At 40.8% G+C, this 24,065-nt stretch overlaps 1 protein-coding gene across 4 annotated transcripts in view; it reads left to right on the top strand.

The window, feature by feature from the left end:
- The window catches only part of LOC136018300 (contactin-4), a 336,419-nt gene that overhangs the window by 292,746 nt on the left and 19,608 nt on the right, over nt 1-24,065 (top strand). For all 4 annotated transcript variants that reach the window (XM_065687395.1, XM_065687396.1, XM_065687393.1 and 1 more), the window contains one exon: nt 3,244-3,371. In XM_065687395.1, coding sequence (XP_065543467.1) covers nt 3,244-3,371 — 128 coding nt within the window. The remainder of the gene's footprint in view (nt 1-3,243; nt 3,372-24,065) is intronic.

Genomic DNA, 24,065 nt, shown 5'->3' with positions numbered 1-24,065 from the left:
AGATGTGATTTGTTTTTTGCATCTTCCTAGGCATCTTATTAGAAAACATTTGGGGGTGGAGAGGTATGTCAGAAGAGGAAGCAAGCGTACTGAACAGTGCTTCATTTAATTTGCACTCTGTGTCTTGACAGAACTTTTCCATCCAAACTGCTAGAAGTGGTTGATGAGGTGGTTGATGTTTGCTTTCAAGCCAATTAGCAGTTTGAGAGCCCTCAGTGGCCTGAAATGAGCCTCTCCTCTCGCTTAATGCAGATCTGTATGCAAAGAAAATTTGTGAATTAGCAAAACAGTGAAAGTCCTTCCTGCTTTCTGAACTATCTGTAACAAAATCCAAAGTGATAAATAAATTATTTGTTAATTTCTAACACATTGGATTCAAATTAGAGGACAAAACATTCAGTGTAGGAAAGCACCGTCAGCAAAAAGAGCCATATAACCGTAAGGCCTCCTACTCAATGAGTCACGGTAAGGTATTAATGGTCTGATTTATTTAAAAAAAAATTAACTTGCATGATTGTTTTAATGCTGGTGGTTTACAGGAGTGTTCAGGGAATTACTTCGCTACCATATGGGAATTAAATGTGCAAGGAGACTCTGGTAATGGGTTTGGAGAACTTGGTGCAAGTCTTACCTGAACTCTTTGCATCATGTTACCAGAGTTAAAGCATGTCTGTGTGCTCAAATTGTAAAGCCAAACAGCCATGGCTTTCTGCTTAGAAAGGGAAGGAAATAAAGACAGCATTAGCTCCCTGAGATGTGTCAAAGCTGATGGTGGACTAATTGTCCTCATCCAAAGGATGTCTCTAGAGTCATCCAGTTCAGATTAACTACAAGCTAATTTTACACTGGGAATAAAAATGACGTAGAAGGAAACCAGTAACATGAGAAAGAGACAGAAAAGGTATTAGAATTTGAAATTAAAGCTGGCTGCATTAACAGATAAAATTAAAATGATCTATGGCAGAGATTATGCAGTAAATAGGTTCCAACCATATGGCTAAAAATAAAACATAAATAAAAATAAAGTCTTAACTGTACAGAAATGGTCTCAACCATCACTTTTATCTGGATTTTTTGGGATGGCACAACTGTGCAGGGAGAGAATGCAGAGCCTGGCAGGGGCAGCACAGGAGCCAGGTGGTCCTTCTTGAGCTGGAGCATATTGCTGAGCTTGTTCTGTCGTTTATATTGATTTGAATTTTAATGCATGCCAAGGGCACCTTCAGCTTTCAGAAAGGCACTGTTGTTTCCCAAGACTTGAAATTGATAACAGCAGTAAATAATTCCTCTGGAGCTCCTGGTGCTGCTGCTGCCCAGGCTCCTGCACTGGAGGCCAGTGTGGCAAGTCCTGTGCTCCATTGCACATTTAATGTAATATGTGCATTGATTTGTGCCAACATAGTAGTGAAGATAAGAGACAAGTAGCTATATACTACTCTCTTCCAATTACTGAGTTGGAGCAACTGCTACAGAAGCAAATACATGGCACTGGACTCCTGCAAAAATAAATTACAGTAGTGAATGTTACTGACTGCAACAATTTGGAGACCTATAAGCCAGTTGAGAAACTTCTATTAATATCACTGCTACTGATGTGTGAAATATAACCTCTGTCCCTGGTCTTGGGCAGCTGGCCTGCATGTTGTTGTGCTGATGCAGGAGCAGGTCAGGGAGAGGCTAGCTAGGATGGAGATTTATTGGCTGCTGTTGGAACTTCTTGCACTGTCTTTCTCCTCCTCACTTAGTACTGTTGTTGTAAAGACACTCAGACTATCCCATTTTTCTAAGCAGGTCTATGAATGTGGACTTAGTAGCCCATGTGTGCCCATCAGCAGAGCATGGCATAACAAAAGACACCTGCACCGAGTCCCTTCGGTGAGATGGTATCTCCTGAGTCTCACTGGAGACCACATTCGTTCAGCCCAGTGGCTGCATCTGGCAGCTGGGGAGCCCCATTGCTGGCATGGGCTGATGTCCTTTGTGCTTGTGTTCATGCCTTGTCTCGCCCTGTACTTTATTCAGCTGCTTCAGTACTGTCCCATGGCTGCAAGAAAAGGTTTGTGCTGATTTGTGCAGTCTGCTTCTTAAAGCCTTCTCAGGTGGGAAGTGCCATCTGAGTACTTCTGCAGTGGTGCAAGTTTTGTTTGCTAACTTTCTTTCTTCCTCATTTCTCAGTCCAATTGTGCAGATCCTGATTGGCATTAAGGATGCAGGAAGGCTTCTTTGCTTTCTTTCAAATTAGTTAAATTGGGAAATAATTGAGCAGGAGAATGCAGGAATTAATACAAGGTTTTTCAATGCCGGTCTGACAGTGCCTGAAGGAGAGAAAGCAAATTGTGCTGCAAGACCTAATAGTGAGCAGAAAACCAAGTATTTTTGCTGAAAGAGGTTATAATAGCCTAGGGGAAAGGTTCTTCTGGAGTCCCCTTAGATTATGCTTTTACAGGGCACAAGTAATTCATGTTTTGATGGGATTTACTGGGCAGGATCAGTTTCTCTGTCTTCATTGACTTGGAGCAGAGCAGAAAATGGCACAGGAGACAAAGCAAATTGTGAGCACAAGAAAAACCTGAAACACAGCCCTTGTGCAAGAGGAAGGGCTGGGGATTAAATTGCCATCCTCGCCTGCCTCACACCCTCTGAGACATATGTACCACTGAAGATAACAGTGCTGTTTTGACTGGGAGTACATATGCAAGGAGAGGATGGGAATGAAATAGGGTAATTTTGTTTTAACCTCCAAGTGCAACTGCAGATAAGCCCCACAGGCTGTTACACTGCAGGCAGAGAGCTGGGGAGCACGGAAGGGAAGGTTGGCAGTGTGGTACCCTTGCTGAAAAGCCAAAGCAGCAATGAAACACCTGCTTCATTGCATCTGTTCGGCAGAAGCTTTTACATTGTTAAGCAGCAAGCGTGGAGAATTTGAGATGCAGCCTGTGTACCACATGTTGCAGGGGTTGTCATGGTGAGTGCTGAATATCAAAGTACAGACACATGTAAAACCTACACAAGCTGCTGGTGTGTAAATTAAAGTTGCCCTTAAGTAAAGACGCAGAAAACTCATGTAAATGATGCATTCAGTATTTATGAATGACGTCCAGAGAGATTTCTGCCAGCTAAACTCCCTCTGTAATAATGGGCAACAGACTGTCTGTTGTTCAAACCATCAATTATTAATGAACACTCAAAATAGTTTTATGTTGATTTAAAAACATTAAACTTTTGTGTCTGCTGTCCTTCCAGAATCACTGTTTTGGATGATGGGAGCCTCCGGATTGTCAATGTTACCAAAGCTGACGCGGGAAGTTACACCTGTGTGGCAACAAACCACTTTGGGACAGCAAGCAGCACAGGCAGCTTGGTTGTGAAAGGTAATTGCAGGTTTTATTGCATATGACTGGTACTTCATCTCAGCACCTAAAAGCATCCCAAGCAGCCCTATGCATGCTGCACCTTTCCCCTTTGATGCTGATGTGAGTGAAGCCCAGGGGCATTAAAAAGTCTTCTGCACCTCAGAAACCTTCTGAGCCTCATGGGTTATAGACAACATTAAGAGCAAGGTTTCTGTGGTTGGACTGACTGATGGTGCTTACAGCAAGTTAATGTGTTTGCTTTCACTTGTAGTTTAAAACTATACTGCAAATGACATGGGAACCGTAACACAAAGCCAGGCTCCTGGTCTATATCATTGTATGACTTGTTTCTAGTAATGTCCACTAATTATGCTTGAGAAATGCTTTCTGTCAGTGCAGCTAGCTGTGTCCTGAGATTCAGTTTTGCAAAGGACTTCCATAAAGCCATGGCGTCCCTGTGGGGAAACATTACCCTCAGCCTGCTGAGATTAGGTGATGCCCTTTAGAAATGTGTCTTATCTAGTTCAACTTCATTTCTTATTATTCCTAAACTTTTACCATCTTTTTAAAAGCCCTCTAAACTCTTTTATACATCTTATCTTGTTGCAGAAGGATGCAAGAGTTTCACCCTTGCAGTGCAATGTTGTGATTTTCAAAGAGACCCTCAAGCTCTTGATTTATTTTCGTTATTTCCTATCCAGGGCTCAAGTTCTGCATTTCAGGAATTCTAAGTCTTTATTCATGTGTATTCAAAATTTTTATGTCAAATCTTTTTTAGAAAAGTAAATGCTGTAACATTTGACAATGATTTTTGAAGTAATAATATGAGAAACAATGAGAGACGCTGACAAATGTCTCTAATTTTTGGCCTGCTTATGAGTATTCCAATGTCTGATGAATTATTATAGGCAAAGAACATATGGATTATTACACTTATAATCACTCTCCATCTCTTTCTTATTTGGGAAAAAAAATATATTGGATAACAAATCAGGCAAGATTGATTACAAAGCAATAAATTAATCACAGAGCTCTAATACTGTCAGTTTTAATTCTCTCTTATATTGGCATTGATGGATAGTATTCAGTTAGAGGCTCTCCCCATCAGTTATTTCTACAGTATATAGGGAATACTTTAAAATGTTTCAATGCAAGCTTGAACCCTTGTTTTTTATAGTCAGAACCCATTTCAGCAAATAATGTCATGATCAGGCAATTAGATCAGCCTTAGATCTCTGTTTGAGCTGATTCTGGCATTTCTTAATCTGGGTTGCCCTAAGGAGGCACCCACAGCAAATAGCTAGGAAAGCACTGCTCATGGAGCATGAATGTAAGAAAGACCTTGTCTGTTATCAAAACCCAGCCCAAACATCATTCCCTGGTCTCTGTGGGGAGAGCAGTGGGCAGCACATGCTCATGGTAGGAGGCACTGGCTTTTCCTCTCCAGGTTGGGCACAGCTGAGGTCATGCCGGTTTTCTTAGTGCTGCAAGGGTTGCATCGAGGTTGGCAGTTCAGGGGCCACTTGTACCACTGTAAAAAAGCCGGTCATTCACGGGCTTTTACAATCAATAGCCATCTGTTACTGAAGAGTCCTGCTTCTGTAGTTCATGGTTTATCCTTTCTTCCTCCCAGCACTCAAGGAATAGCCTGTAACTCCCAAGCAGGGTAGTCAGCAGCTATTGTACCTGATCTTTGGGTTCACATGGTTTACAAATCACTTTTCTTTGTGGTAAGGTTATAAAGGATTAGCAAGTGCTTTTTTCTCCCTCAGTGCTCCGTTTTAACTCGATTCCATTAGCATTAATGGGAGCAACACATGTGCATGAAGCAGAGAATAAACTCTTCAGCCCAAGATGTGGATATTAACAGCAAAGTGAGAAATGCAATTTCAAAGTCTATCCCATAAAAAGTATAAAAGAAGAGAAACTATTCTGAACTCCAAATGAACTGTGTAAAATACTGTATTAGGTACTGAAATGCTTGAGTTTCTCTGCCCTAAGTAAAACACCAGCAAGTTTTGATGGAAATATGACTGAATACGTTATTTCAACTCAGTTTTGTGGTGTACAAAATGACAAATTTATCAGCTGATGAGGTTTTTGACCTTAAGATATGCTTATATTTTTTTCTAATTCATCTTATGTCATTGAGTAAAAAGCTGTGAAGGTCAAAAGACATTTTTACTAACCTTCCTCTGTTCTTCCATTAATATTGCAGGGGGGATTTGTGTTGAGTTTTGTGGGGTGTTTTAATTTTCTTTCTCAGGGGGAGATGCTGACAGTGTCAAAGACAGTGTAGACAAAGATAGGAAGAGGAAGAAAATATCTGTTACACCAGAACCAAGGAGCTTAAAATAAATCTCTGGCAAACAACCAGCGAGGGATGAATAAATATTCATATTATGCATGAGTAGACAGCTTAAAAAATATGAAATTCTGATGGGTGCCCATAGGGCTGTGTATTAACATGCTGTTGTCAGAGCTGGTGAACCTCGGTGGTTTTCCAAACCAGTGAGATTGTGGTTTGGGTTTGTTCTGTTGGTTGGTGCTAAATGAGAACCGCTCTGGCCCCCAAGACCTGAAATCTTGCAGGCTTGCATGTACAGTTTGACCTTTAAATTAAAAAGCAGGATTGAATTTGTAAGGATAGAGAAGAATCCTGCAGCCAGTGTTCAGAGCTCTTTAAAGCATGGCACGTGTTTACATGTAGTATATAAATACTAATTTTCCATCTTTCTTTTTCCAATTTTCCTGTACTTGAGGCTAAGTTTTCAATTCTTCCAACACAGAAACACTACAGACTTTCTCAGTACCAGGTGTTTAAATGACAAATAGTGTAAATAGGCTTAGATTGTATAATACTGGTTTATTTGTATTTAATGCAGTGGTATAAGTTGGCTAATACAGCTGCAGCTCTGAAATGAGAAACTAATTTCAAGGCATTACAACTGCAAGGAAAGGTTCCTGATGCTAACGACCCAGGTTGTGCACTAAGATCCAAAAGAAGTATTAGGTATGGAAGAAGCAGCACAAACAAGTGATGACAGGAATGCAGATGACAATAGCGTGTCACAACCATTTCTTTCAGACAAAGAGAAAAGCCTTCTCAAGCAGCTTGTTTCCCAGCAGACACACTAGGTGTCTTGATGAGCCTGTGGCCAGCTTGGCTTTTGTAACGTTGGAGGTGAATAGATCATGGTACCCACCTTAAACACATGAGGCTGCTTCTTAAACATCTGCTTTCCTTTTGGCTGTGTCCTAAGCTATAAATCTGTAAATATTTACTTTTATATATGTGTATCCCTACAGAGCAATCTGGACAGGCTGGATCAATGTGCTGTGATGAATTGTATGAGGTTGAAAAAGACATATTTTTTATGGAATTTATATATGCATCTATCTATAAGTCCAATAATTCAGCTTGAGTCTGCAGCCTGTAGCTTTGTGGTGTGGTCCTTTGTAATTTCAGGCAGTAGCAGATGAGCAGTTACAGATGTGAGCAGGACTGCTGCTGCTTCCATACTTGGAACTGTGTGGTATAGAACTGTCCACAGAGGAAAAGTGGCAGGGTTGTCCTTCAGCAGCGATGTTCTCAGGTTTTAAAGCACTCTAACCTGCCACAAATAGCTTTTCATACCATTTATTATCCTGTTGCCTTTGACTACAGACCAGGATGATCTAGTCCCCTTACCTCTGTGGTTTAATGGACAGAAGGAGGATGTGAATGCTTGGTACAGTCTGGACAGTTCTATTCTTGTTGGGAAAGACAGCAATTCTGGTCACATTGTTGCATCTCTGGCAAGGGCAAGTTCCAGTGACTTTATTCACCTGTTTGGTTATGATGCACCTTTACCATTTTCCTACTGCTATTTGCTTGTCTCATTTGGACTGTCATGGGAAGGCTCAAGGCAGTAAATGCAAGAGAACTTTTGTTAGCTGGTATCTATATCACTTTAGCAGAAAAAGAATACAAAGATAATGTCAATAGGTTATTTTTTCCTCACGCTTGAATAGACTGATAGTCTTCATTTTGTCCAGCACAGTGATCCAAATTATTTTCTATAAAATCACATATTTTCCATTCCAAGCCTATTCTCTGTATGAATCTTGAACTGGGGTATTGCATGTAAAATTGAAATGAGTTATTAGATACTGTTACTTCTGGACTATTATTGAGTAACTTTTCAGTCTTCAAATGTTACTGCCTTTAAACCTGCAATTCTTACTGTGTTATTCTAGTCCTTTAAAAGATGCGGATCTGGCAGCTTAATAAGTGGTTAGAACAGTGGTGCCATAGTTAGGGGGTTTGGGTATTTAGAACATGGGACTCAGTTGGAGAGGCCAGGTCTACTGGAGGGTGGTGGAGCTGGTCTGACAGCGAAGGGGAAAAGCTGTTTTGGTAGGAGGCTTGCCAGGCTGGTCAACAAAGCTTTAAACTAGATGTGCTGCAGGAGGGGGACATCATTGCATCCCAACACTCCCAGTCAGCTGCCAGCACCTATAATAAATGCTCGGAGCAATGTAGAGATATTTCAGCCTCTCCAGCCAATTAGCTGGCTTCATTTGGAGCTCGGCTCAGATGTCTCTATGCAAACACCCATAGTATGGGGAACAAACGAGGAATTAAAGATGTACGCACGTCTACAAGGGTATGATATAATAGGCATCACAGAAACATGGTGGGATGGCTCCTATGACTGCAGTGTTGGAATGGAAGGTTACAGGCTCTTTAGAAAAGACAGGCCTGGCAGACGGGGAGGGGGAGTTGCTATTTATGTTAGGGATAGGCTGGAGAGTATGGAACTCTGTCTGGGGACAAGTGAGCAGTCAACAGAGAGTTTGTGTGTCAGGGTTAAAGGGAGAACAGTGATGGGAGACATTATTGTGGGGATCCATTACAGACAGCCTGATCAAGAGGAACCTGTGGATGAAGCACTCTACAGACAGATAGGAACAGCCTCACGCTCACAGGTCCTTGTTCTCATGGGGGACTTCAACCACCCTGATATCTGTTGGAGGGATGATATGGCCCAGCACAAGCAAGCCAGGAGGTTCCTTAATTGTGTGGAAGACAACTTCCTTCTGCAAGCAGTAGGGGGAGGAGTCAACAAGGAGAGGTGCCATGCTTGACCTTGTGCTCACCAACAGGAAGGGGCTGGTTGGAAATGTGACACTTCAGGGCAGCCTTGATTGTAGTGATCATGAGATGGTCAAGTTTGAGATCCTCAGACAGTGCGAAGAGCGTGTAGCAAGCTCACTGCCCTGGACTTCAAGAGAGCAGACTTTGGCCTCTTCAGGAACCTGCTTAGTAAGGTTCCATGGGATATAGCCCTAGAGGGCAGGGGGGCCCAAGACTGTTGGTTGATATTCAAGGATCACCTGCTACAAGCTCAGGAGTGTTGCATCCCAACTACAAGGAAGTGCAGCAGGAGGGCCAGGAGACCTGCTTGGATGGATAAGGAGTTGCTGAGGGAACTTTGAGGGGGAAAAAGAGGCTTATAAAAGGTGGAAGCAAGGACAGGCAGCCTGGGAAGAATACAGGGATGTTGTCCAGGAAGCTAGGGACTGGGTTAGGAAAGTAAGGACCAGTTAGAATTAAACTTGGCTAGGGATGTGAAAGATAACAGGAAAGGATTCTGTAGTTACATTGTGAATAAAAGACAGACTAGGGACAACATGGGCCCTCTCTGGAAGCTGTCAGGAGAACTGGCTACCCTGGATTTGGAGAAGGCTGAGGTTCTGAATGACTTCTTTGCCTCAGTCTTCACTGGCAAAGGCTCTGACCGCACCGCCCAAGTCTTGGAAGGCAGACACAGGGACTGTGAGAATGAAGACCTTGGGCCCACCGTAGGAGAGTGGTTCGAGACCATCTTAAGAACCTGAATGTACACAAGTCCATAGGACCTGATGAAATCCATCCGCGGGTCCTGAAGGAGCTGGCGAATGAAGTTGCAGAGGAGGGCCACAAGGATGATCAGGGGACTGGAGCACCTCCCGTATGAAGACAGGCTGAGGAAGTTGGGGCTGTTCAGCCTGGAGAAGAGAAGGCTGCGTGGAGACCTCATAGCAGCCTTCCAGTATGAGAAGGGGGCCTATAGGGATGCTGGGGAGGGACTCTTCATCAGGGACTGTAGTGACAGGACAAGGGGTAACGGGTTAAAACTTAAACAGGGGAAGTTTAGACCGGATATAAGGAGGAAGTTCTTTCCTGTTAGGGTGGTGAGACACTGGAATGGGTTGCCCAGGGAGGTTGTGAGTGCTCCATCCCTGGCAGTGTTTAAGGCCAGGTTGGACGAAGCCTTGGGTGGGATGGTTTAGTGTGAGGTGTCCCTGCCCATGGCAGGGGGGTTGGAACTAGATGATCTTGAGGTCCTTTCCACCCTAACTATTCTATGATTCTATGATTCTAAGATTCTATGATTCTAAGCTGGGCTCATAGCTCAGGGGCTGGGCTGTGCTGACCAGCATGGATGCATCATTCGCATTATAAAAACAGTTTCAGTGGGATGTGATGGTCTTCCTGGCCCATCTTGCTGTTGTGGTTTACATTATGGTGGCCTAAAGAATAAAGCTTAGAAAATAGATCAAAACCACACAGTCTGGATGATATCCTTGATGTTTTCAGAGAATTGTTTTATTCTTTTGGAGATCTTTACATGTTCCCGTGATTCTGATTTTTTTTGTTGTTGTTGGATATTCATAGATAAACTCAATCCAGAATGAGTATCCGGAGTGTTATCATATGAGTTTTAGATCACAATTGTGTGTCCCATACAGATTTATTTCCATCCTTTGGGTGGTGTATGTGTCTATATCTTGTTTTGTACTCAAAAATAATGTAATCCCCATAACACAGACACTGATTCTGCATAACAGAGCTAGTACTGCTGCCTGCATTCTTTAGGATCTGCTTTGGCTTTGATGCCAGCCCAAAATCTAATGACATGGCGCTTTGCACTACTGAGATGAGCAAATGCTGGACTTGCCTGGAACTGAGCTAGTTCTCAAACAGTGCCATTACGGATTCCACCAGTAAAAAAGGTGTTTAATAAACCTGATTTTCTGTTAGTCATAAATACATCCAGCTTTTTTGAATTGTATCTGTTGACCCTTGCAGAGGTGTTGGGTGCATTAACAAAATGTCTTTCCTTGGTAGGGTGTTCTCTGGATGGATCTGGCTGCACAAGAGTGGTGTCATGGTTTTACTTTGCAGTTATGTGAAAGGCTAATCATTCAGCAAGGAGAGTGTGTCTGTTTTTTTAACCAGTGAATACAAAGAACTCTCATGCAATGAATTCTACCAGCTGTTCTCAACTACGTCATGACTACTTCTGAGTATCTGGGATGCCAGTTGCTTGGGGTGAGGGAGTTAACTTTTTTCCCAAGAGGGAGAATAAGCCATACAATAAGATGCTGGGGATTTTTTATATTAATCAGGGGAAAAATGCAGCAGATACTTAAAACTGTTGACTGGTTTAAGCACTATCCATATTACCAGAAACCCTCTCTGTACCTCCCTGATTTTTCCCCTGTCAGATGCTTTGCTGCTTCTTTGCTGCTATGTAAAGCTGCCTCAGAAAGGTACTGCAGGCATTTTCCATACCATCCATACATATTTCGTGGGTTTAGTGTTTAGTCATTCTGAAACATGAATAGCCCCTCCATCATGCTTTCTGAGGTCTGTCTTGATCTAGCAGTGTTTAAGGTCATGCAAGGTCTTTATTTTTCTTTCCTCACAGTTCAATCTAATTTGAATTCATGTTGGTTATGCCTCAGCCCTTAAGAAAAGGCCTGGTTAAATGACACCTGGTGTTGAAGGCATAAAATGCAATTTTAAAAGAGAGGCAGATTTTTAAGTAATAATCCTAGAGCAGTACTTTAGGGCTGTCCATATCTTCTGGGCTTTTTATAATCGTGCTGGGTAGCACACAAGGTGTGTGTTTGGCTGGTATCAAAGCCAAGATTTTCTACATTTAACAAAAACTCAGAACTCTCAAAAAGTCAAAAACCCAAAATCCTTTTAACAATAATAAAAAGTTCTTTTGTTTTAGTAGTTGCAGATCACAGTTTTTAGATGTAGCCCAGCCATCAATGAATATTCCTAATCAGGCTTAACATATTGTTTTACAAAATTTCAGGGAGAAAATGTCAATTTAAAGTACAAACTGGTCTTCTCCAGAATCTAAGTCAGGCAAAAACAGATTAGAAAGTTATAGAGAGCCATAGAGTTATATAAGCACTGATTTATTCACGAGTGCGTGTTGCTGTATTCTCACGTTCAGGAAATAAAACTTAAGAAAAATTTTTCAAACTGATTTCTAACTCCCAGCTCAGTCAGTAGCAAATGCTTGATTTTAACAACTGACAATGAAAATTATAATCTTTGGCTGTAAAATTGCAAAGGAATTTATGCAGCTCTAATTGGACTATTTCCACTGACACCAATTATTTCTAGGACACAATTAAGGGCCTTTTACTAGGTTTAAGTAAAATTATGACCCAAAGCACTGCATGACAGGCACAATAATAAATTAAAGAGCTGTGCATCCGCTGCCATCTACTCCTCCCTTCCCTCGGCTGTGGTAGCCCCAGCACTTCAGGCTGCACTTTGCTGGATCTCCTCAATGAACCCTGGATGGAAAAACTTCAAGTAGAGGCTGGTGCTGGGACCGGTACCGGTACCCAGTAGGTACCTCAGGGTCCTTGCAGCTTTTAAGGAACTCTTCTCCATATGGCACTTCAAACACAAGGTTTAATCAAGTATTGTATGGTTTCAGGCAACTTACATGTTTATTTCCAGCTGCAAATCAAAGTTGAAGTTGTTATACAATGCCTATCCAAATTGCCTTCTGCAGCTTTGTGTTTCTGAGCTGGCAGGTACATCTCCTCTGTGTACATTACACCAGAGTCTGGTCAACATTTGGTTTTTCTTCCAGTTCTGTTCAGGTAAGAACCTGAGGTCAGCATAAAAGCCAGGTCAGCCCCAAAGCACCTGAGGGAAGATGAAATAGCTGTGTATCAAGTTAGCATTTTCTTTTTTCTTGAAGCAAAATTTTCTTGAAGCAATTGAAGCAAAAATGTTGTAATTAGTCTGAGATTACAGAAGTGGCAAAATGAGAAGCAGATGCCTCATCTACCATCGACCGTTTCCCAAAGCCACCCCTCCTTGGGTCTGCTCAGTCATGCCTTTTGCTTTTGATTTCCTTAATGTGAACTTGTCAAACACAGCAGTCATAAACTATTAGCTGCATTGTGCCGGGAGGGTCGGTGACCTTGCTTGAACATTGATGAGGATCATAGCAAGCGTCAGAGAGACCAGCCCATGGCCAGCATTTCTGTCAGCCCCTTGGGGAACATGTCATAACACAAGTCTGTGGTCAAACAAGTGAGGCTTAACTCACAGCAACTCGGGAATGAACAGCACAGCAAGAGCTGTCAGTTTCTTATTTGGGAGAGAAAACAATTAGGTCAGCTGCTAAGGACAAAAAGAGCAAATGCCAAAGAAACATGTAAATGAAATAAGCTCTAAAATACCAATGGCTTGCTCTTAGAACTAGCTGAATGAAGTAAGTTAAGGGTTTTTTCTTCTTGTAAACACTTACTGATCATAACAAATAAAACTTGTAAACATAATACTACTGTTAAGCTCCATTAAATTTGCAGCAGACAATTAATTAATTTTTTTAGGCAATTCAAAGGGCCTTCTGTAGTACTGGTTAAGTTTAAATTAACATATTACCACAAGCAGACAATAAGAAATATATTGAAGATATCCATCTGGCTTGCACTGAAAACCTTGTGCATTTCGTTTTCTGTGGCTGTCACGGGCCTTACTAATTGCCTAATTTTGTCTGGTTTGCAATCAGTGTGATTTAGGCATTAACATGATAAAAGTCGTCTTGGTGAAGAGCTTGTTATTAAAAAGCATAGATCTCCAGCCTCTCTCTCTTGCCAATTTTGGACTTACCTCTGGCATTATCAGAGTTATATTTTTAAAAGCAGAAATACAAATATATTGACTCTTATGAAGCAGCTTCTCCAGGTACTTTGCCTATCTGATTCTGATGTAGAGAGTGCCAGTTGGTGTGAAATACTTGCCCTGGATCATGGTAACCAGAGCAGATTCTTCTCCCCTCCACTTCCCTCACCACCACCTTCTACTTTCTCCTCTGTGTCCCTCAAACCCCCAGCCAACCCTTAAGGCACAGCAGGGGCTTTGAAACTGATACCTGCACAGGTAAATAAGGAAATCAAGATAAGAGCAAGTGGCTGATGCTTATACCTGATTCAGCACATAATGTGATAAAAAAAATACTTATTTTAGAAAAGTTGAACCATTATGTCTGTATATCCTGTAGGAGAAAAAAAAAATCATATATTTGTTCTGTATTTTTATCTTAAACCCACAATGTATTGCAGGGTCAGCAGTATTGCAACCTGGGGTTCAGAATAATTCCTTAGAAAGCTTAGTGGTTGGTTTTTTTTAGGAATTTTCTTGTCCTCAACAAAGAAAGCAAGAGGTTCAGGAGTTCCCAGTCATCAATAGAAGATTGGGTTTAGTTCGTCACTGAAGATCAAACCCATACGTGTGCTGAAAGTGATGACCTATAGGTTAAACACAGATTCTTAATGAGACAAAAGCAGGTTAATTACCACTTTTCATCAACTTGCTTCAATTTATTTTAACATGATCCATTTCAGAAAGGTTAAAGTATTTTTCAGCTGTGGAATATAAATGAAAAATCAACATAGTTAAAATGAAACCATAGATCTAGGACTTCTGATAGTTCAATCAAAATAAATGTAGTGCATTTGATTATATGTGTGTGTGTTTATGTATGTAGTTGTATATAAAACATAAGCCACAAACTGTTTTTTCCAATAGCTAATTTCATAAGTGAAGAAGACTTAGCCAGAGCTGAATTGGAAATTGCTATCAGGCCAGGGATAGTTACAAATTCTTAAGAAAGCAAATGTGATCAACTTAATGTTTTCTACCCATTTCCCTAGCTGGAAAAGAGTTACTTTAAGCAGTAGGAAAAGCTGAGGTCTGTAGGATGAGCCATCATGGTACATCCTGGTTAACGAGGCGGTACCACCATGCAGAGCAAGCCATAAGTGTGCTCTAGATAGCAAGTCAGTTGGAGGTAGCTTGGCTGATTGACCTCTCCTCTCCCATGCCTGCACCTCTGGCAGTTAACAGTTCAGGCTGCGGGCACTACACATGTATGGGCTATGTAAGAAGAAAGGAGTTCAACTGGGCTTGGATATAAGGGGCCATATCTCAGTTCCTGCAGCTTTGTGTACTTTAGTCGAGTTGCCAGGAATTTCTGGCAGTGGAATATCTGTCTCCTCAAGCTTTTAGTTTCATGGAACTATTTTGGTTTCTAGAAAACAAAACATGACAGTCGCACTGCTGTGGAATGTAATCCCAGGTCTCTTCTTTGCTCAGATCTTGCATTGTAAGTCTACTAACATTTAGTTTGATCTTTATCCCAAAGGAGGATGCATTCAGTTTGTCCTTTTCCAATACATGCAAGTGGGATGAACCTCTAGACATGAGTCTCATGGGACTGTGTAAATTAGGACCATACTCTTAAAAGAAAATAATACAACAGAGAAAACTAAGATCATTTTACTGTATCATCCTGTTGTGGAGGATGGGAGGAGGTCTCTCTAGAGCCACTTCTCTCCTCACCAAATTCAGTCTGACTGGGATAGGGGAGATAATGATCTAAACATGACATGCATTGAGAAAGTGACTGCTGATCTTTCTTCAGGTAAAGATGAAGGAAGCAGTGTGGGAGAATAAAGGGGGAAAATGATAATGACTGTCTTATCCTAAGAACTTTATATCCTTGAAAATAGCAACCAAGAACAGACTGGGCCTGAAGGCTATGTTTTTAACATCAAAGATAAAGAGGAAGTGTTTAGAGAGCACATTTCTGTCGTAGGAGGAGAAAGTGTAAGAGTGTTGAAGAAAAGAATCTGGGACATTACTTGGGGAAATATCAGTCCTTTTGTGTATTTTCTCAGAAGCATTTTTGGAAGCAGCTTAGCAGAGCCAAAATTCCGTGGTTTTGAGCTGTTGTGACTTTTTCTTCCCAAGCCTAGCTGAACTGCAAACAGGTTGCTCAAAGTTGCTTATCAGATAATAACAGCCAAGTGGCATACGGATAAATACTAGGAGTGATGGGTTTTGACACATCAGAGAGTAACTAAGGCAATGCTGAACAATGATGAGGTGGTGCTTGCAGTATTAGGGACTCCTGGGACCTGATTTTTCCTTCTTCTAATGCAACTTAAGTAAGATTATAAGCAGTCCCACCAAGTTAATATGGAGACTAGAGTCTGTTGTCCTAATCCCAAAATCATTATGGCAGAGAGAATATAATATCAGGCACCGCTGGAATAGGTTAAGTTCTAGATGTACTGTATCACAGCACTCAAGCTAGTCATTTTGGGAATATGACATGAATACAAATGTTCATGACTCTAAAGCAGGTTGACGCTGAAATACAAGGAAGCTTTGTCACTGAATTGACTTGCTGTGGCTTGGGTGGGTCTTCTGTGTCTCTGTCACACCCACATTCAGAATGTGAATTTTGCTTTCATTATGTTTGAAGGTTTTAAGTGTATTGTGAAGTACTAATGACGGAAGTTGTAGGTGTTAGTACTGTGTTTTCTTGGTGAATATATTCTTGGCGAATATATCTCAATAATAACCTTTACTAGAGTGATTTAGAAAGTCAGCAGTATTTCACCAGTGAAAATTTCAGTTCCTTTCATGTCTAAGTGCACAGTAGAAAGTCTCTGTAAAACTCCAAGCCTCAATCCATTAGTCCTGGTAACTAAACTGTTTGGTGCAGTTGACAATTAATATTGTTCCCTGCAGCAGAAAGCCATAAGAAAAACTTATGGCTAATTTGAAGTAAAATGCCATGTAACGGAAGAAGTCTCAGGGACACTTTTTAATGGTGCTCTGTGTTGAATATTTATACAGTAGAGTAGGAGTTGGGGATTTTAAGCAATTTATAATGACAGGATGGTCTTGCAGGTCATTATTTTCATCTCACATGTGATCCTGCCTCCATCCTGCCCGTTCACATAACATCAGTGCCAGGGCTCAACCGACAACAGAGCAAAACAGTAACATGTCCCTTGGAAGAAGGGTTTGCCTTCTCAATGTATCACTAATTAATTGGAATAAGTCACTTCCTTGCAAGAGAGCACAGGACATTAAGAGACCAACTTGCCTTCACCAGGAAACAAATTAGACCTTTGTAACCCAGAAAATTTTGTTTGAGGTTTGGTTTGTTGGTTTTGTTCTTTCTGTCGCTTGATCTGTTCAGAAATGGGTGTTTGGACTTCAGTCTTGCCTGTGGTCGTGTGAAAGTCTCAACAGGGTTCCAAGAAAAAGTTAGACTTCAATGAAAATATCTGCTGTGCACAGTGATATAAGAAGACAAAAGTTTATAATGAAGGTCTTATTTCCATTTTATAGGCTGGGCAAATAAGGCAGCAGAGACTTTTAATGACTTGCTCAAGGTCAGACAGAAAGTAAGGAGGAGAGCTCATTTTATTCCCTGTCATTCCAAGGTCTGTGCCCACACTGGCCATAATCACACCAAGCAGCCTTGCTGTTCACTCTGTACTCTTCCTCCTCGCTGCTTATCTAATTCTCTTTTCAGTGGAATTCTCTTAAGCATAAATGTTCACATTTGGCTGTGATTCAAAGTCTAAATATTCAAACTGGTCTTCAACACACTTGGCTCCCCTGCTGTGCTTGCCCCTAGCAGAGCCATGTGCAAGCCTGCTGGCCCCATGCGCTGCCTCTGGGAATACCTCTGGAGAGAGCTAAAACTGCCTCTCTCTCTGGCTTTTCTTGCCTCCCTGTTGCCTGGCTCAGTTCTTTGGATAATTGCAAATTCCTGAGGTTCGTAGCTGAGTTTGTATGAGTGCTATTGCATTTTCCTCGTTTGACTTAAACTTGCACATACTTTTTGTTAATGTATGTTTTCCATATATTGCCTGAATAGGTTTAAAATTTTCTGTTATTTATATGCACAACTTAAGAGTTCAGTGTTAACATTAACTAGAGGCATCCATTTTCTATTTGAAATAACATCTTACTTCAGTTGCTTCGATTTTATTTTAGAAGAATTTTAAATAGAAGAAAATTGGACGTTACCTGTAATGGCAGCAGGTTTTTCTAAGTGTTCAGTCTATAATAAAGTTTGACTTTTTTATTTGAGGGTAACCTTTTAAGCTGACCTGACAAGATTTTTTTGAAACTGAATTTTCCGAAGTTATTTGGTTAATTATGGCCCTACCTGCCTGCAGGTTGTCATATCTTGTCCTGCCCCATACATAACAAGTTCTTAATTATGTCTTGTTGTTTAGATGTCATTTCCTGAGGCACTAGAGGAATACCTAGGTTTCTTTTTAGTGTAGATTGTAAATAGCTTGGGAATTTAAGATCTTTCTAAAAGATCTTTCTGTGGTAGGAGTCATTTCTCTATGGGAGCTATTTGTGAGAACTTCTACTAATTATATTCTAATTATAAAACAGTAGAAGCAGATGCTGCTTTAGAGGAACACTTTGATTGAAGGCATTCACAGGGTGGAGACAGCAACCCACCCAGCAGATAAGCCATTGTAATAACAGCAGGAGACAGACACTCCATGGTGAAAATGAAGGTAGTCATTTTTCCTAATGACAGATAGCCAAGAGTTCCAGTGGGAAACTCCCTGCATCGTTCTTGGGCCTTTATACTGAGTTTTATGTTCCAGTGGAGATTCAAACTCTTTAGTGAACAAATACATTTGATACTTACTAAAATTAGTGATTCTTGATAGCCCATTTTCTGCCTAGAAATTTATGTGTTTCGGGGTTTTTTTACTTTGCCAAGGGGTAAAATGAGGAAGGGCAAAAAGGAATTTTTATATTAGAAATGAGGAATGCTAGAGTAGGGGAATAAGCTCTGCTTGCTCATTAGAGCTGAACAGCACAGACCCACCAAACCTGAGGGTTAAGGCCTCTGGAAACAGCAGAGAACCTTCTGAACCAGATTGGGTTTATATTTTAAAAGTAGGGTTGAGAAGTGCTAAAACTGCTAAATGGCCAAAGTTTGACAATACGTTAAAACGTATTGAAAATGAAGTAGAATAATCTTAAATGTGCACAATTTCTTAATATTAATGTAATAGTAAAAACTTCTCAATTTTTAGAGGTATCAGTAGGTGCCGCCATCCAGTTCCCCTTACCAGTAAAACTGGTGATGCTCTGAGTTCACATCCGGTATTTGGGAAGATGAAAGTGTCTTGGGCTGCCTGATAAATGACCTGTACACCAAGACTAGTTTACCCCATGATGTTCACGACACATGCAATCCTTGGTCTGGGTGACGTTGAGGATGGTTAAGGTATGTATCATTCCCTGGGAAGGTGGAAAGTGATTTCCTTGCAATTCTGTAAGTTTGACAGCTCAAGAGGCATCTACTCCTAATGGCTCTTAATTTAGGATTTATTTTTGTGTGTCAGTTAATTCCTAATGTCTTTGATCTGAGGAGGAGGGTGCAGATAATAGGCATAGAACTCAGATAGGAAAGACCTAAAAGACATACTTTTACCATAAAAATGCAAAGACTGTGCCAGTCACATAAGAATTTTGCAGTCTGAATGTCTGCATACCATATTATTGCTGCTTTGCCTCTTTCTGAAATTATTTTGTTTATGGTCATTACTCTTCAAAACATTTTTAAATGCCATAAATCGACCATCTCAGCAGGCTGAAGTGTTTAAAGGGGCAAAATGCTGCTGGCCACTGTGTGCATGGGATGCATGGCAAACTGTGTGGCTTTACATTTGCACAATTACCTGTGGCTTGTGTTACAAGGAGAATGGTGATTGATCCTTGAATGACTTGCAATTTATCAAAGATTAGATATGATTTCTGTATCTGATTAACCTTCTCTGTAAGATGGCCATCATTTTTGCAATGACAGTAGATTATTCCATACTTGAAAAGACAGATACAAGCTAGTTGCAATCAATAGCCCACAAAAGGTGACACCTTGAATTCAGGTGGTTATCTATAAAGTATGTTGCAAAGGATTGGATCGTTTGTCAAAATACCTGTTTCACTTAAGGCACCTCTGAAGTGAAGTGGCTTTTATTTCAGTATGAAATGCAAAGAGATGGGGAAGAGATGTTTGGGGTTTGAAGCGTAATCAGGCACTGTTGCATGCTGCTATACAGAGCAAGTACAAATTCTTATGAGTGACAGATGTGATTGTCATTTCCAGACCCCATTACATATGATTTTCTTTGTCACAATTGTATGGAGAGAGCTTGATTTGATAAGATTGCATTGCCCTAGGTAAAATGGAGGTTAAAATGAAGTATTGTGCCCTCTTGTTATTTAAGTAACACTCTCTGTACTCTCAGTGGAGTGGATATATTTTCATATATTTTGTTTTTGAATTTGCTATAATGGTACATCCCTCCCCAGTATCCTTTGACGCGATTCCATTCTTAATGTGTTTTCAGATTTAAATTAACCTTCATTTATTATTCAGCAACACAAAGAATGCATATTTGAGTATGCACAAATGCAATCCCTTGATTGACTGCAGGGTCCCTCTCTGGGAGGTGGGAGGCATTAATCCCTGAGAGGGAGACTCTTACATCAAGTTGAGACAGTTTTCTATCTGTGGAAAGCTCTTATTCAGCGTCAGTTTAAGAAATATGTTAATAACTTGAACCTCGACTACAGTTCAGCTCCAAATGAAGATGAGAAGGAAACTGCCATTCTTGAAAGAGAATCTTCAGTGGCTGGATGGGCAGGTTACTTAGCAGTGCAGTCACAAGAACAACACCTGAACTCTCCTCTTAAAAAACACCTTGCCCATACTCACAGAAAACAGACTTCCTAAGAGAAAGAGACTCGTGCTGAAGGCACATATCTAAAAATAATTGCATGTCCCACACCACTGTGGTTCTGATATGGCAAGATTTAATCCAAGTAAAATGCAAGATAAGGATTCTCTTTCCGGAAAGCAATTTTAGCATGTCCTAAATGCTCAGCTCAACAGTGTGTATTGCTGAATTGGTCAGAAAAAGGTCAGATGTCTCACTTTCCTTTCCTTAATCCCCATAATATACAAGACTATGCATCACCAGCTTCGTTGCCAAAGGTTGGTGCTGCCTGATTACATGGAAGGATCTAGACCGCTAACCACATATATTTCTAAAATCAGAGGAAGTGATTAGTCCCAGGCCTAAATTCCCTTTTCTAAACTGACAGTGTCCCTTTTGCTTTTAATAAGATTACATTTTATTACACTGAACTACCATAGTACACACTAGAGGATACTGTAAGTGCCGCAGAATTTTCTGTTAAGAAATGTGCCTTATAAATCAGTTACTTGTCTTGTGAGAGCACATGTATAATAGCTGATTATATGGAAAAGAAGAGTTATATTGGCATAAGAGCTATGTGCCTGTTCCTGAAAGCATGTATGTGACTCATCACAGCTCACATCTGTGATATTGTAAAGGCCAAATATTGTTTCTACTTAGCCTTTCCCCATTTCTTTTTAATCTTAACTTTCGTCATGTGCCATAAAGTACTCCAGCAATTTATTAAGATAACTGTAGTTTGCTATACTAATTCCTACTATGTATTATTCACTGGTTATTAATCTCTTTAGTTCAGAGTCATGTTTTCCTCTCTTGATCATTTCTTATAGTGTCTGAGGGTGCCCAGAGCACTAAGAGCTCCCAGAAGTCTAGCTAGTCAAGTCTTAGATGCTTTTGACTTTATGGTCTTGGATAAATGTTTCATTCACAAACAGAGGAGAAAGAAACATTAGAGCACGTTCCCGTATTCATGTATTAGACTTTGATTCTTTGGTTGCTCATAGAAAATAGATAATTCTACCTCCAGGATTGATTTTTATTATCTCCAGACATGACTTGCCTTGAAATCAACACAATAATGTAAAATGTCATTGCAAATAGAGAACATTGATCTGCAACACATTTATTAAATCCCTCTGATAAAAAAAAAAAACTAAATTAAAATGGTAAACATGCTGGTATTCCAAAAAGATTAAAAGTGAATTCCAAATGTTGGAATTACAGTTTATCTACAAGAAAAAACTATTTTAAAATCCTGTACATGAAATGGGTTATGCAGAAAAGGAAAAAACATAGCTAGATCTTTAACATTGTAACACTAATGGCTGTTTAAAAGAGTTAGGTAGTTAGACAGTTAATCAAAGTAGGAAACTACTGCTTATCTGCCTCGGTCCACACAAGAAACAGGAAATTCAGCCTGAGGAAAAGCAGTGCTCTGTCCTTTTTCTCCTACATTGGATGCAACCGTGTGCGCTTGGCATCGCTTGCCTTTGTCTTAGCTGCTTGTTTGAAGCATCTGGTAATTGAACATAAACTCTTGCACTTGAGCATTCATGCTTGAACCTGAAATTACCTTGTCATCCACACTGGCTTTCATTAAACAGCTAACAGATGCCCTGGCATGCTCCTATCACAACACATGATGCAGAGAGTCAGAGCCTCTTGTGCTGAAATGGCTTTGGTTTATATGGTCTCCTTTTGTCCAGCCTGGAATAAATGTCCTCTCTGCATTCTGCAGCTTGCTGCTGTCTAACTCAGATATGTCCTCTGAGTAGAATAGGTGGGGTACTAATACTTCTTATGTACTTGAAGAAAATGTACATATCCATCAGCAAAAACAAACACTGCTTTTTATTTTCCATTTAAAGAACCAGACAATGTTTCTTCTCTCAGTAAGCAGCTGTTTCAGTTTTCACCAGCTCATTTGTGTCCAATTGCAATATTTTCCTCTCCAAAGCCATGAATATATTTAAACAGGCTTTTCCTATTTAGGCCAAAGAGTAAAGGGAAGAAGGACATATACTGCAGACCTTCAGTGGAGGATGTTTTACAAAATTTCCATTAGCTTCCATTAACCAAACCTAGCACCATGAAAGTGCAAACAAATCTTGAATAAAGTGAAATGGGCAAGGCTAGGAAAGGGAAGGAAAGACTAAGCCTTTGCAAGATGCTGGAAAACTTCCTTTACAAGTAGAACAGTTTGGAGGACACCCTTTAAGGTTTTTTGGGGGAGTTCAGATTTCTTCATTATTTTATCCTGAATAAGTATGTCAAAACCTGAGCATTCCCTTTTCTTCATTTGTCCTTTGACCTCCTTCTCTATGCCGGGATAGATGTGTAAATAAGCATTTAAACATTAGGTGCACAGGTTTCAGCAGGCAGCACTGGAAATGTTGACATTATCACCCTTTTTTGTTATCTATCTCCAAGACACTCATTTCTACTGATTTGAGGCCAACAATGGGAGCTGTATCTCCTGAGCATGTTACAGTTCAATCTTTTATTATAGTAAAATACTCTCTATTCCTTCAGCAGTCAGGGCTGGCAAAGTATATCTCATTGTTTACTGAGCACTTAAATGAAAGGCACTGCAGTTATTAGCATTGCTGAATCCCTTCCCTGTGGAGCAGAGCACACAGCCGTCACAGCTAAGCCAAACTGGGAAGGAGCACATTTGGAAACATCATGCCAAGTCGCCATCTAAAGCAGACAGGTCTGCCTGTCTCTAGGTGTAAGAAACCCTCCAGTCAGTTGAAATCTTGCTGATGGGCATAATATATGTGACATCGCTTCTTGCTTTGCCCTGATCCTCTTGCAGCATTCAAAAGAAATTCGCATGCTCAGGACTGACCTAAAAAAAAAGCATTGTCTCTGACTGTCAGCCTCTGATTCATTTTATGTCACTTATGTCATGCCATTGTAGCTTGTGTCCCACTGTGTCATGTCCTCCAGATCAATATGACACAACATTGCACTGCATGAACTACAACAAGCAAACGCAGCGATGCAAAGCTGTTTACCCTAAACAAGGAATCCCTTCTAATGGACACCCAATCAATAGAAAATCAGGGTGGGATGGTTTCTTTTCAGATTGGATAATTGTTACTCTCAGACCATATCCACGATGTCTGCAGCCTGCTGGTTTGCAGCTCAGAAATGCATCGCAGCTTCACAAAATGAGACACAAAATGCAGGCAGCACTAATAGCTAATGACGGGCCCCTTTTAGCAGGGGGTGGGAGACAAAACCGAAGCAATTACAGCCTCTCTTCAGAAGGGAAGTGCTGCTCAGCTCCAATTCTTCTAACATATACTGAAAGCTAGCAGAAAACTTTGTTAAAATCTCTTGTAACAAACCAAATACAGTCCATCAGTCAGAAATACACCAAATTGTTTGCAGTATGCTGCAGTGATAAAACTAGGGGATGTGATGCAGGACACAAATAGGTAAGAAAAGCTCAGATAGCCTCAGAGTGCACTGCTAGGGATGACAGTGGTGTCCAGAGCTATCCTGGTGTAGCCATGCTGGTTTACTCCAGCTGAGGACCATCCCCATGAGCTCTCGCACTGCTCAAACCATCTTGTCTCTGACAACAAGCTGCAAGCTGGGAGCTGCCAGCCTGGCTGGCATGCAAGGAAAACTGCATGTAAAATGAAAGAATGCCATTTCTGTAACACAAAAAGTGTGCTCCTGAAAATGCGGGTATGAAGGGAAGGCTGAGAGGGAGCTTTCCTGCTTCCCTGAGCCTTCAGTGACACCTACAGACAAGCTCTAACCAGTCTGCTGAGT

The sequence above is a fragment of the Lathamus discolor genome, chromosome 7 (assembly GCF_037157495.1).
Source record: "Lathamus discolor isolate bLatDis1 chromosome 7, bLatDis1.hap1, whole genome shotgun sequence".
In the NCBI taxonomy this organism is placed as follows: Eukaryota; Metazoa; Chordata; class Aves; order Psittaciformes; family Psittacidae; genus Lathamus; species Lathamus discolor.
Note: the sequence above shows the minus strand (reverse complement) of the source record. Positions and strands in the feature narration are given on the sequence as shown.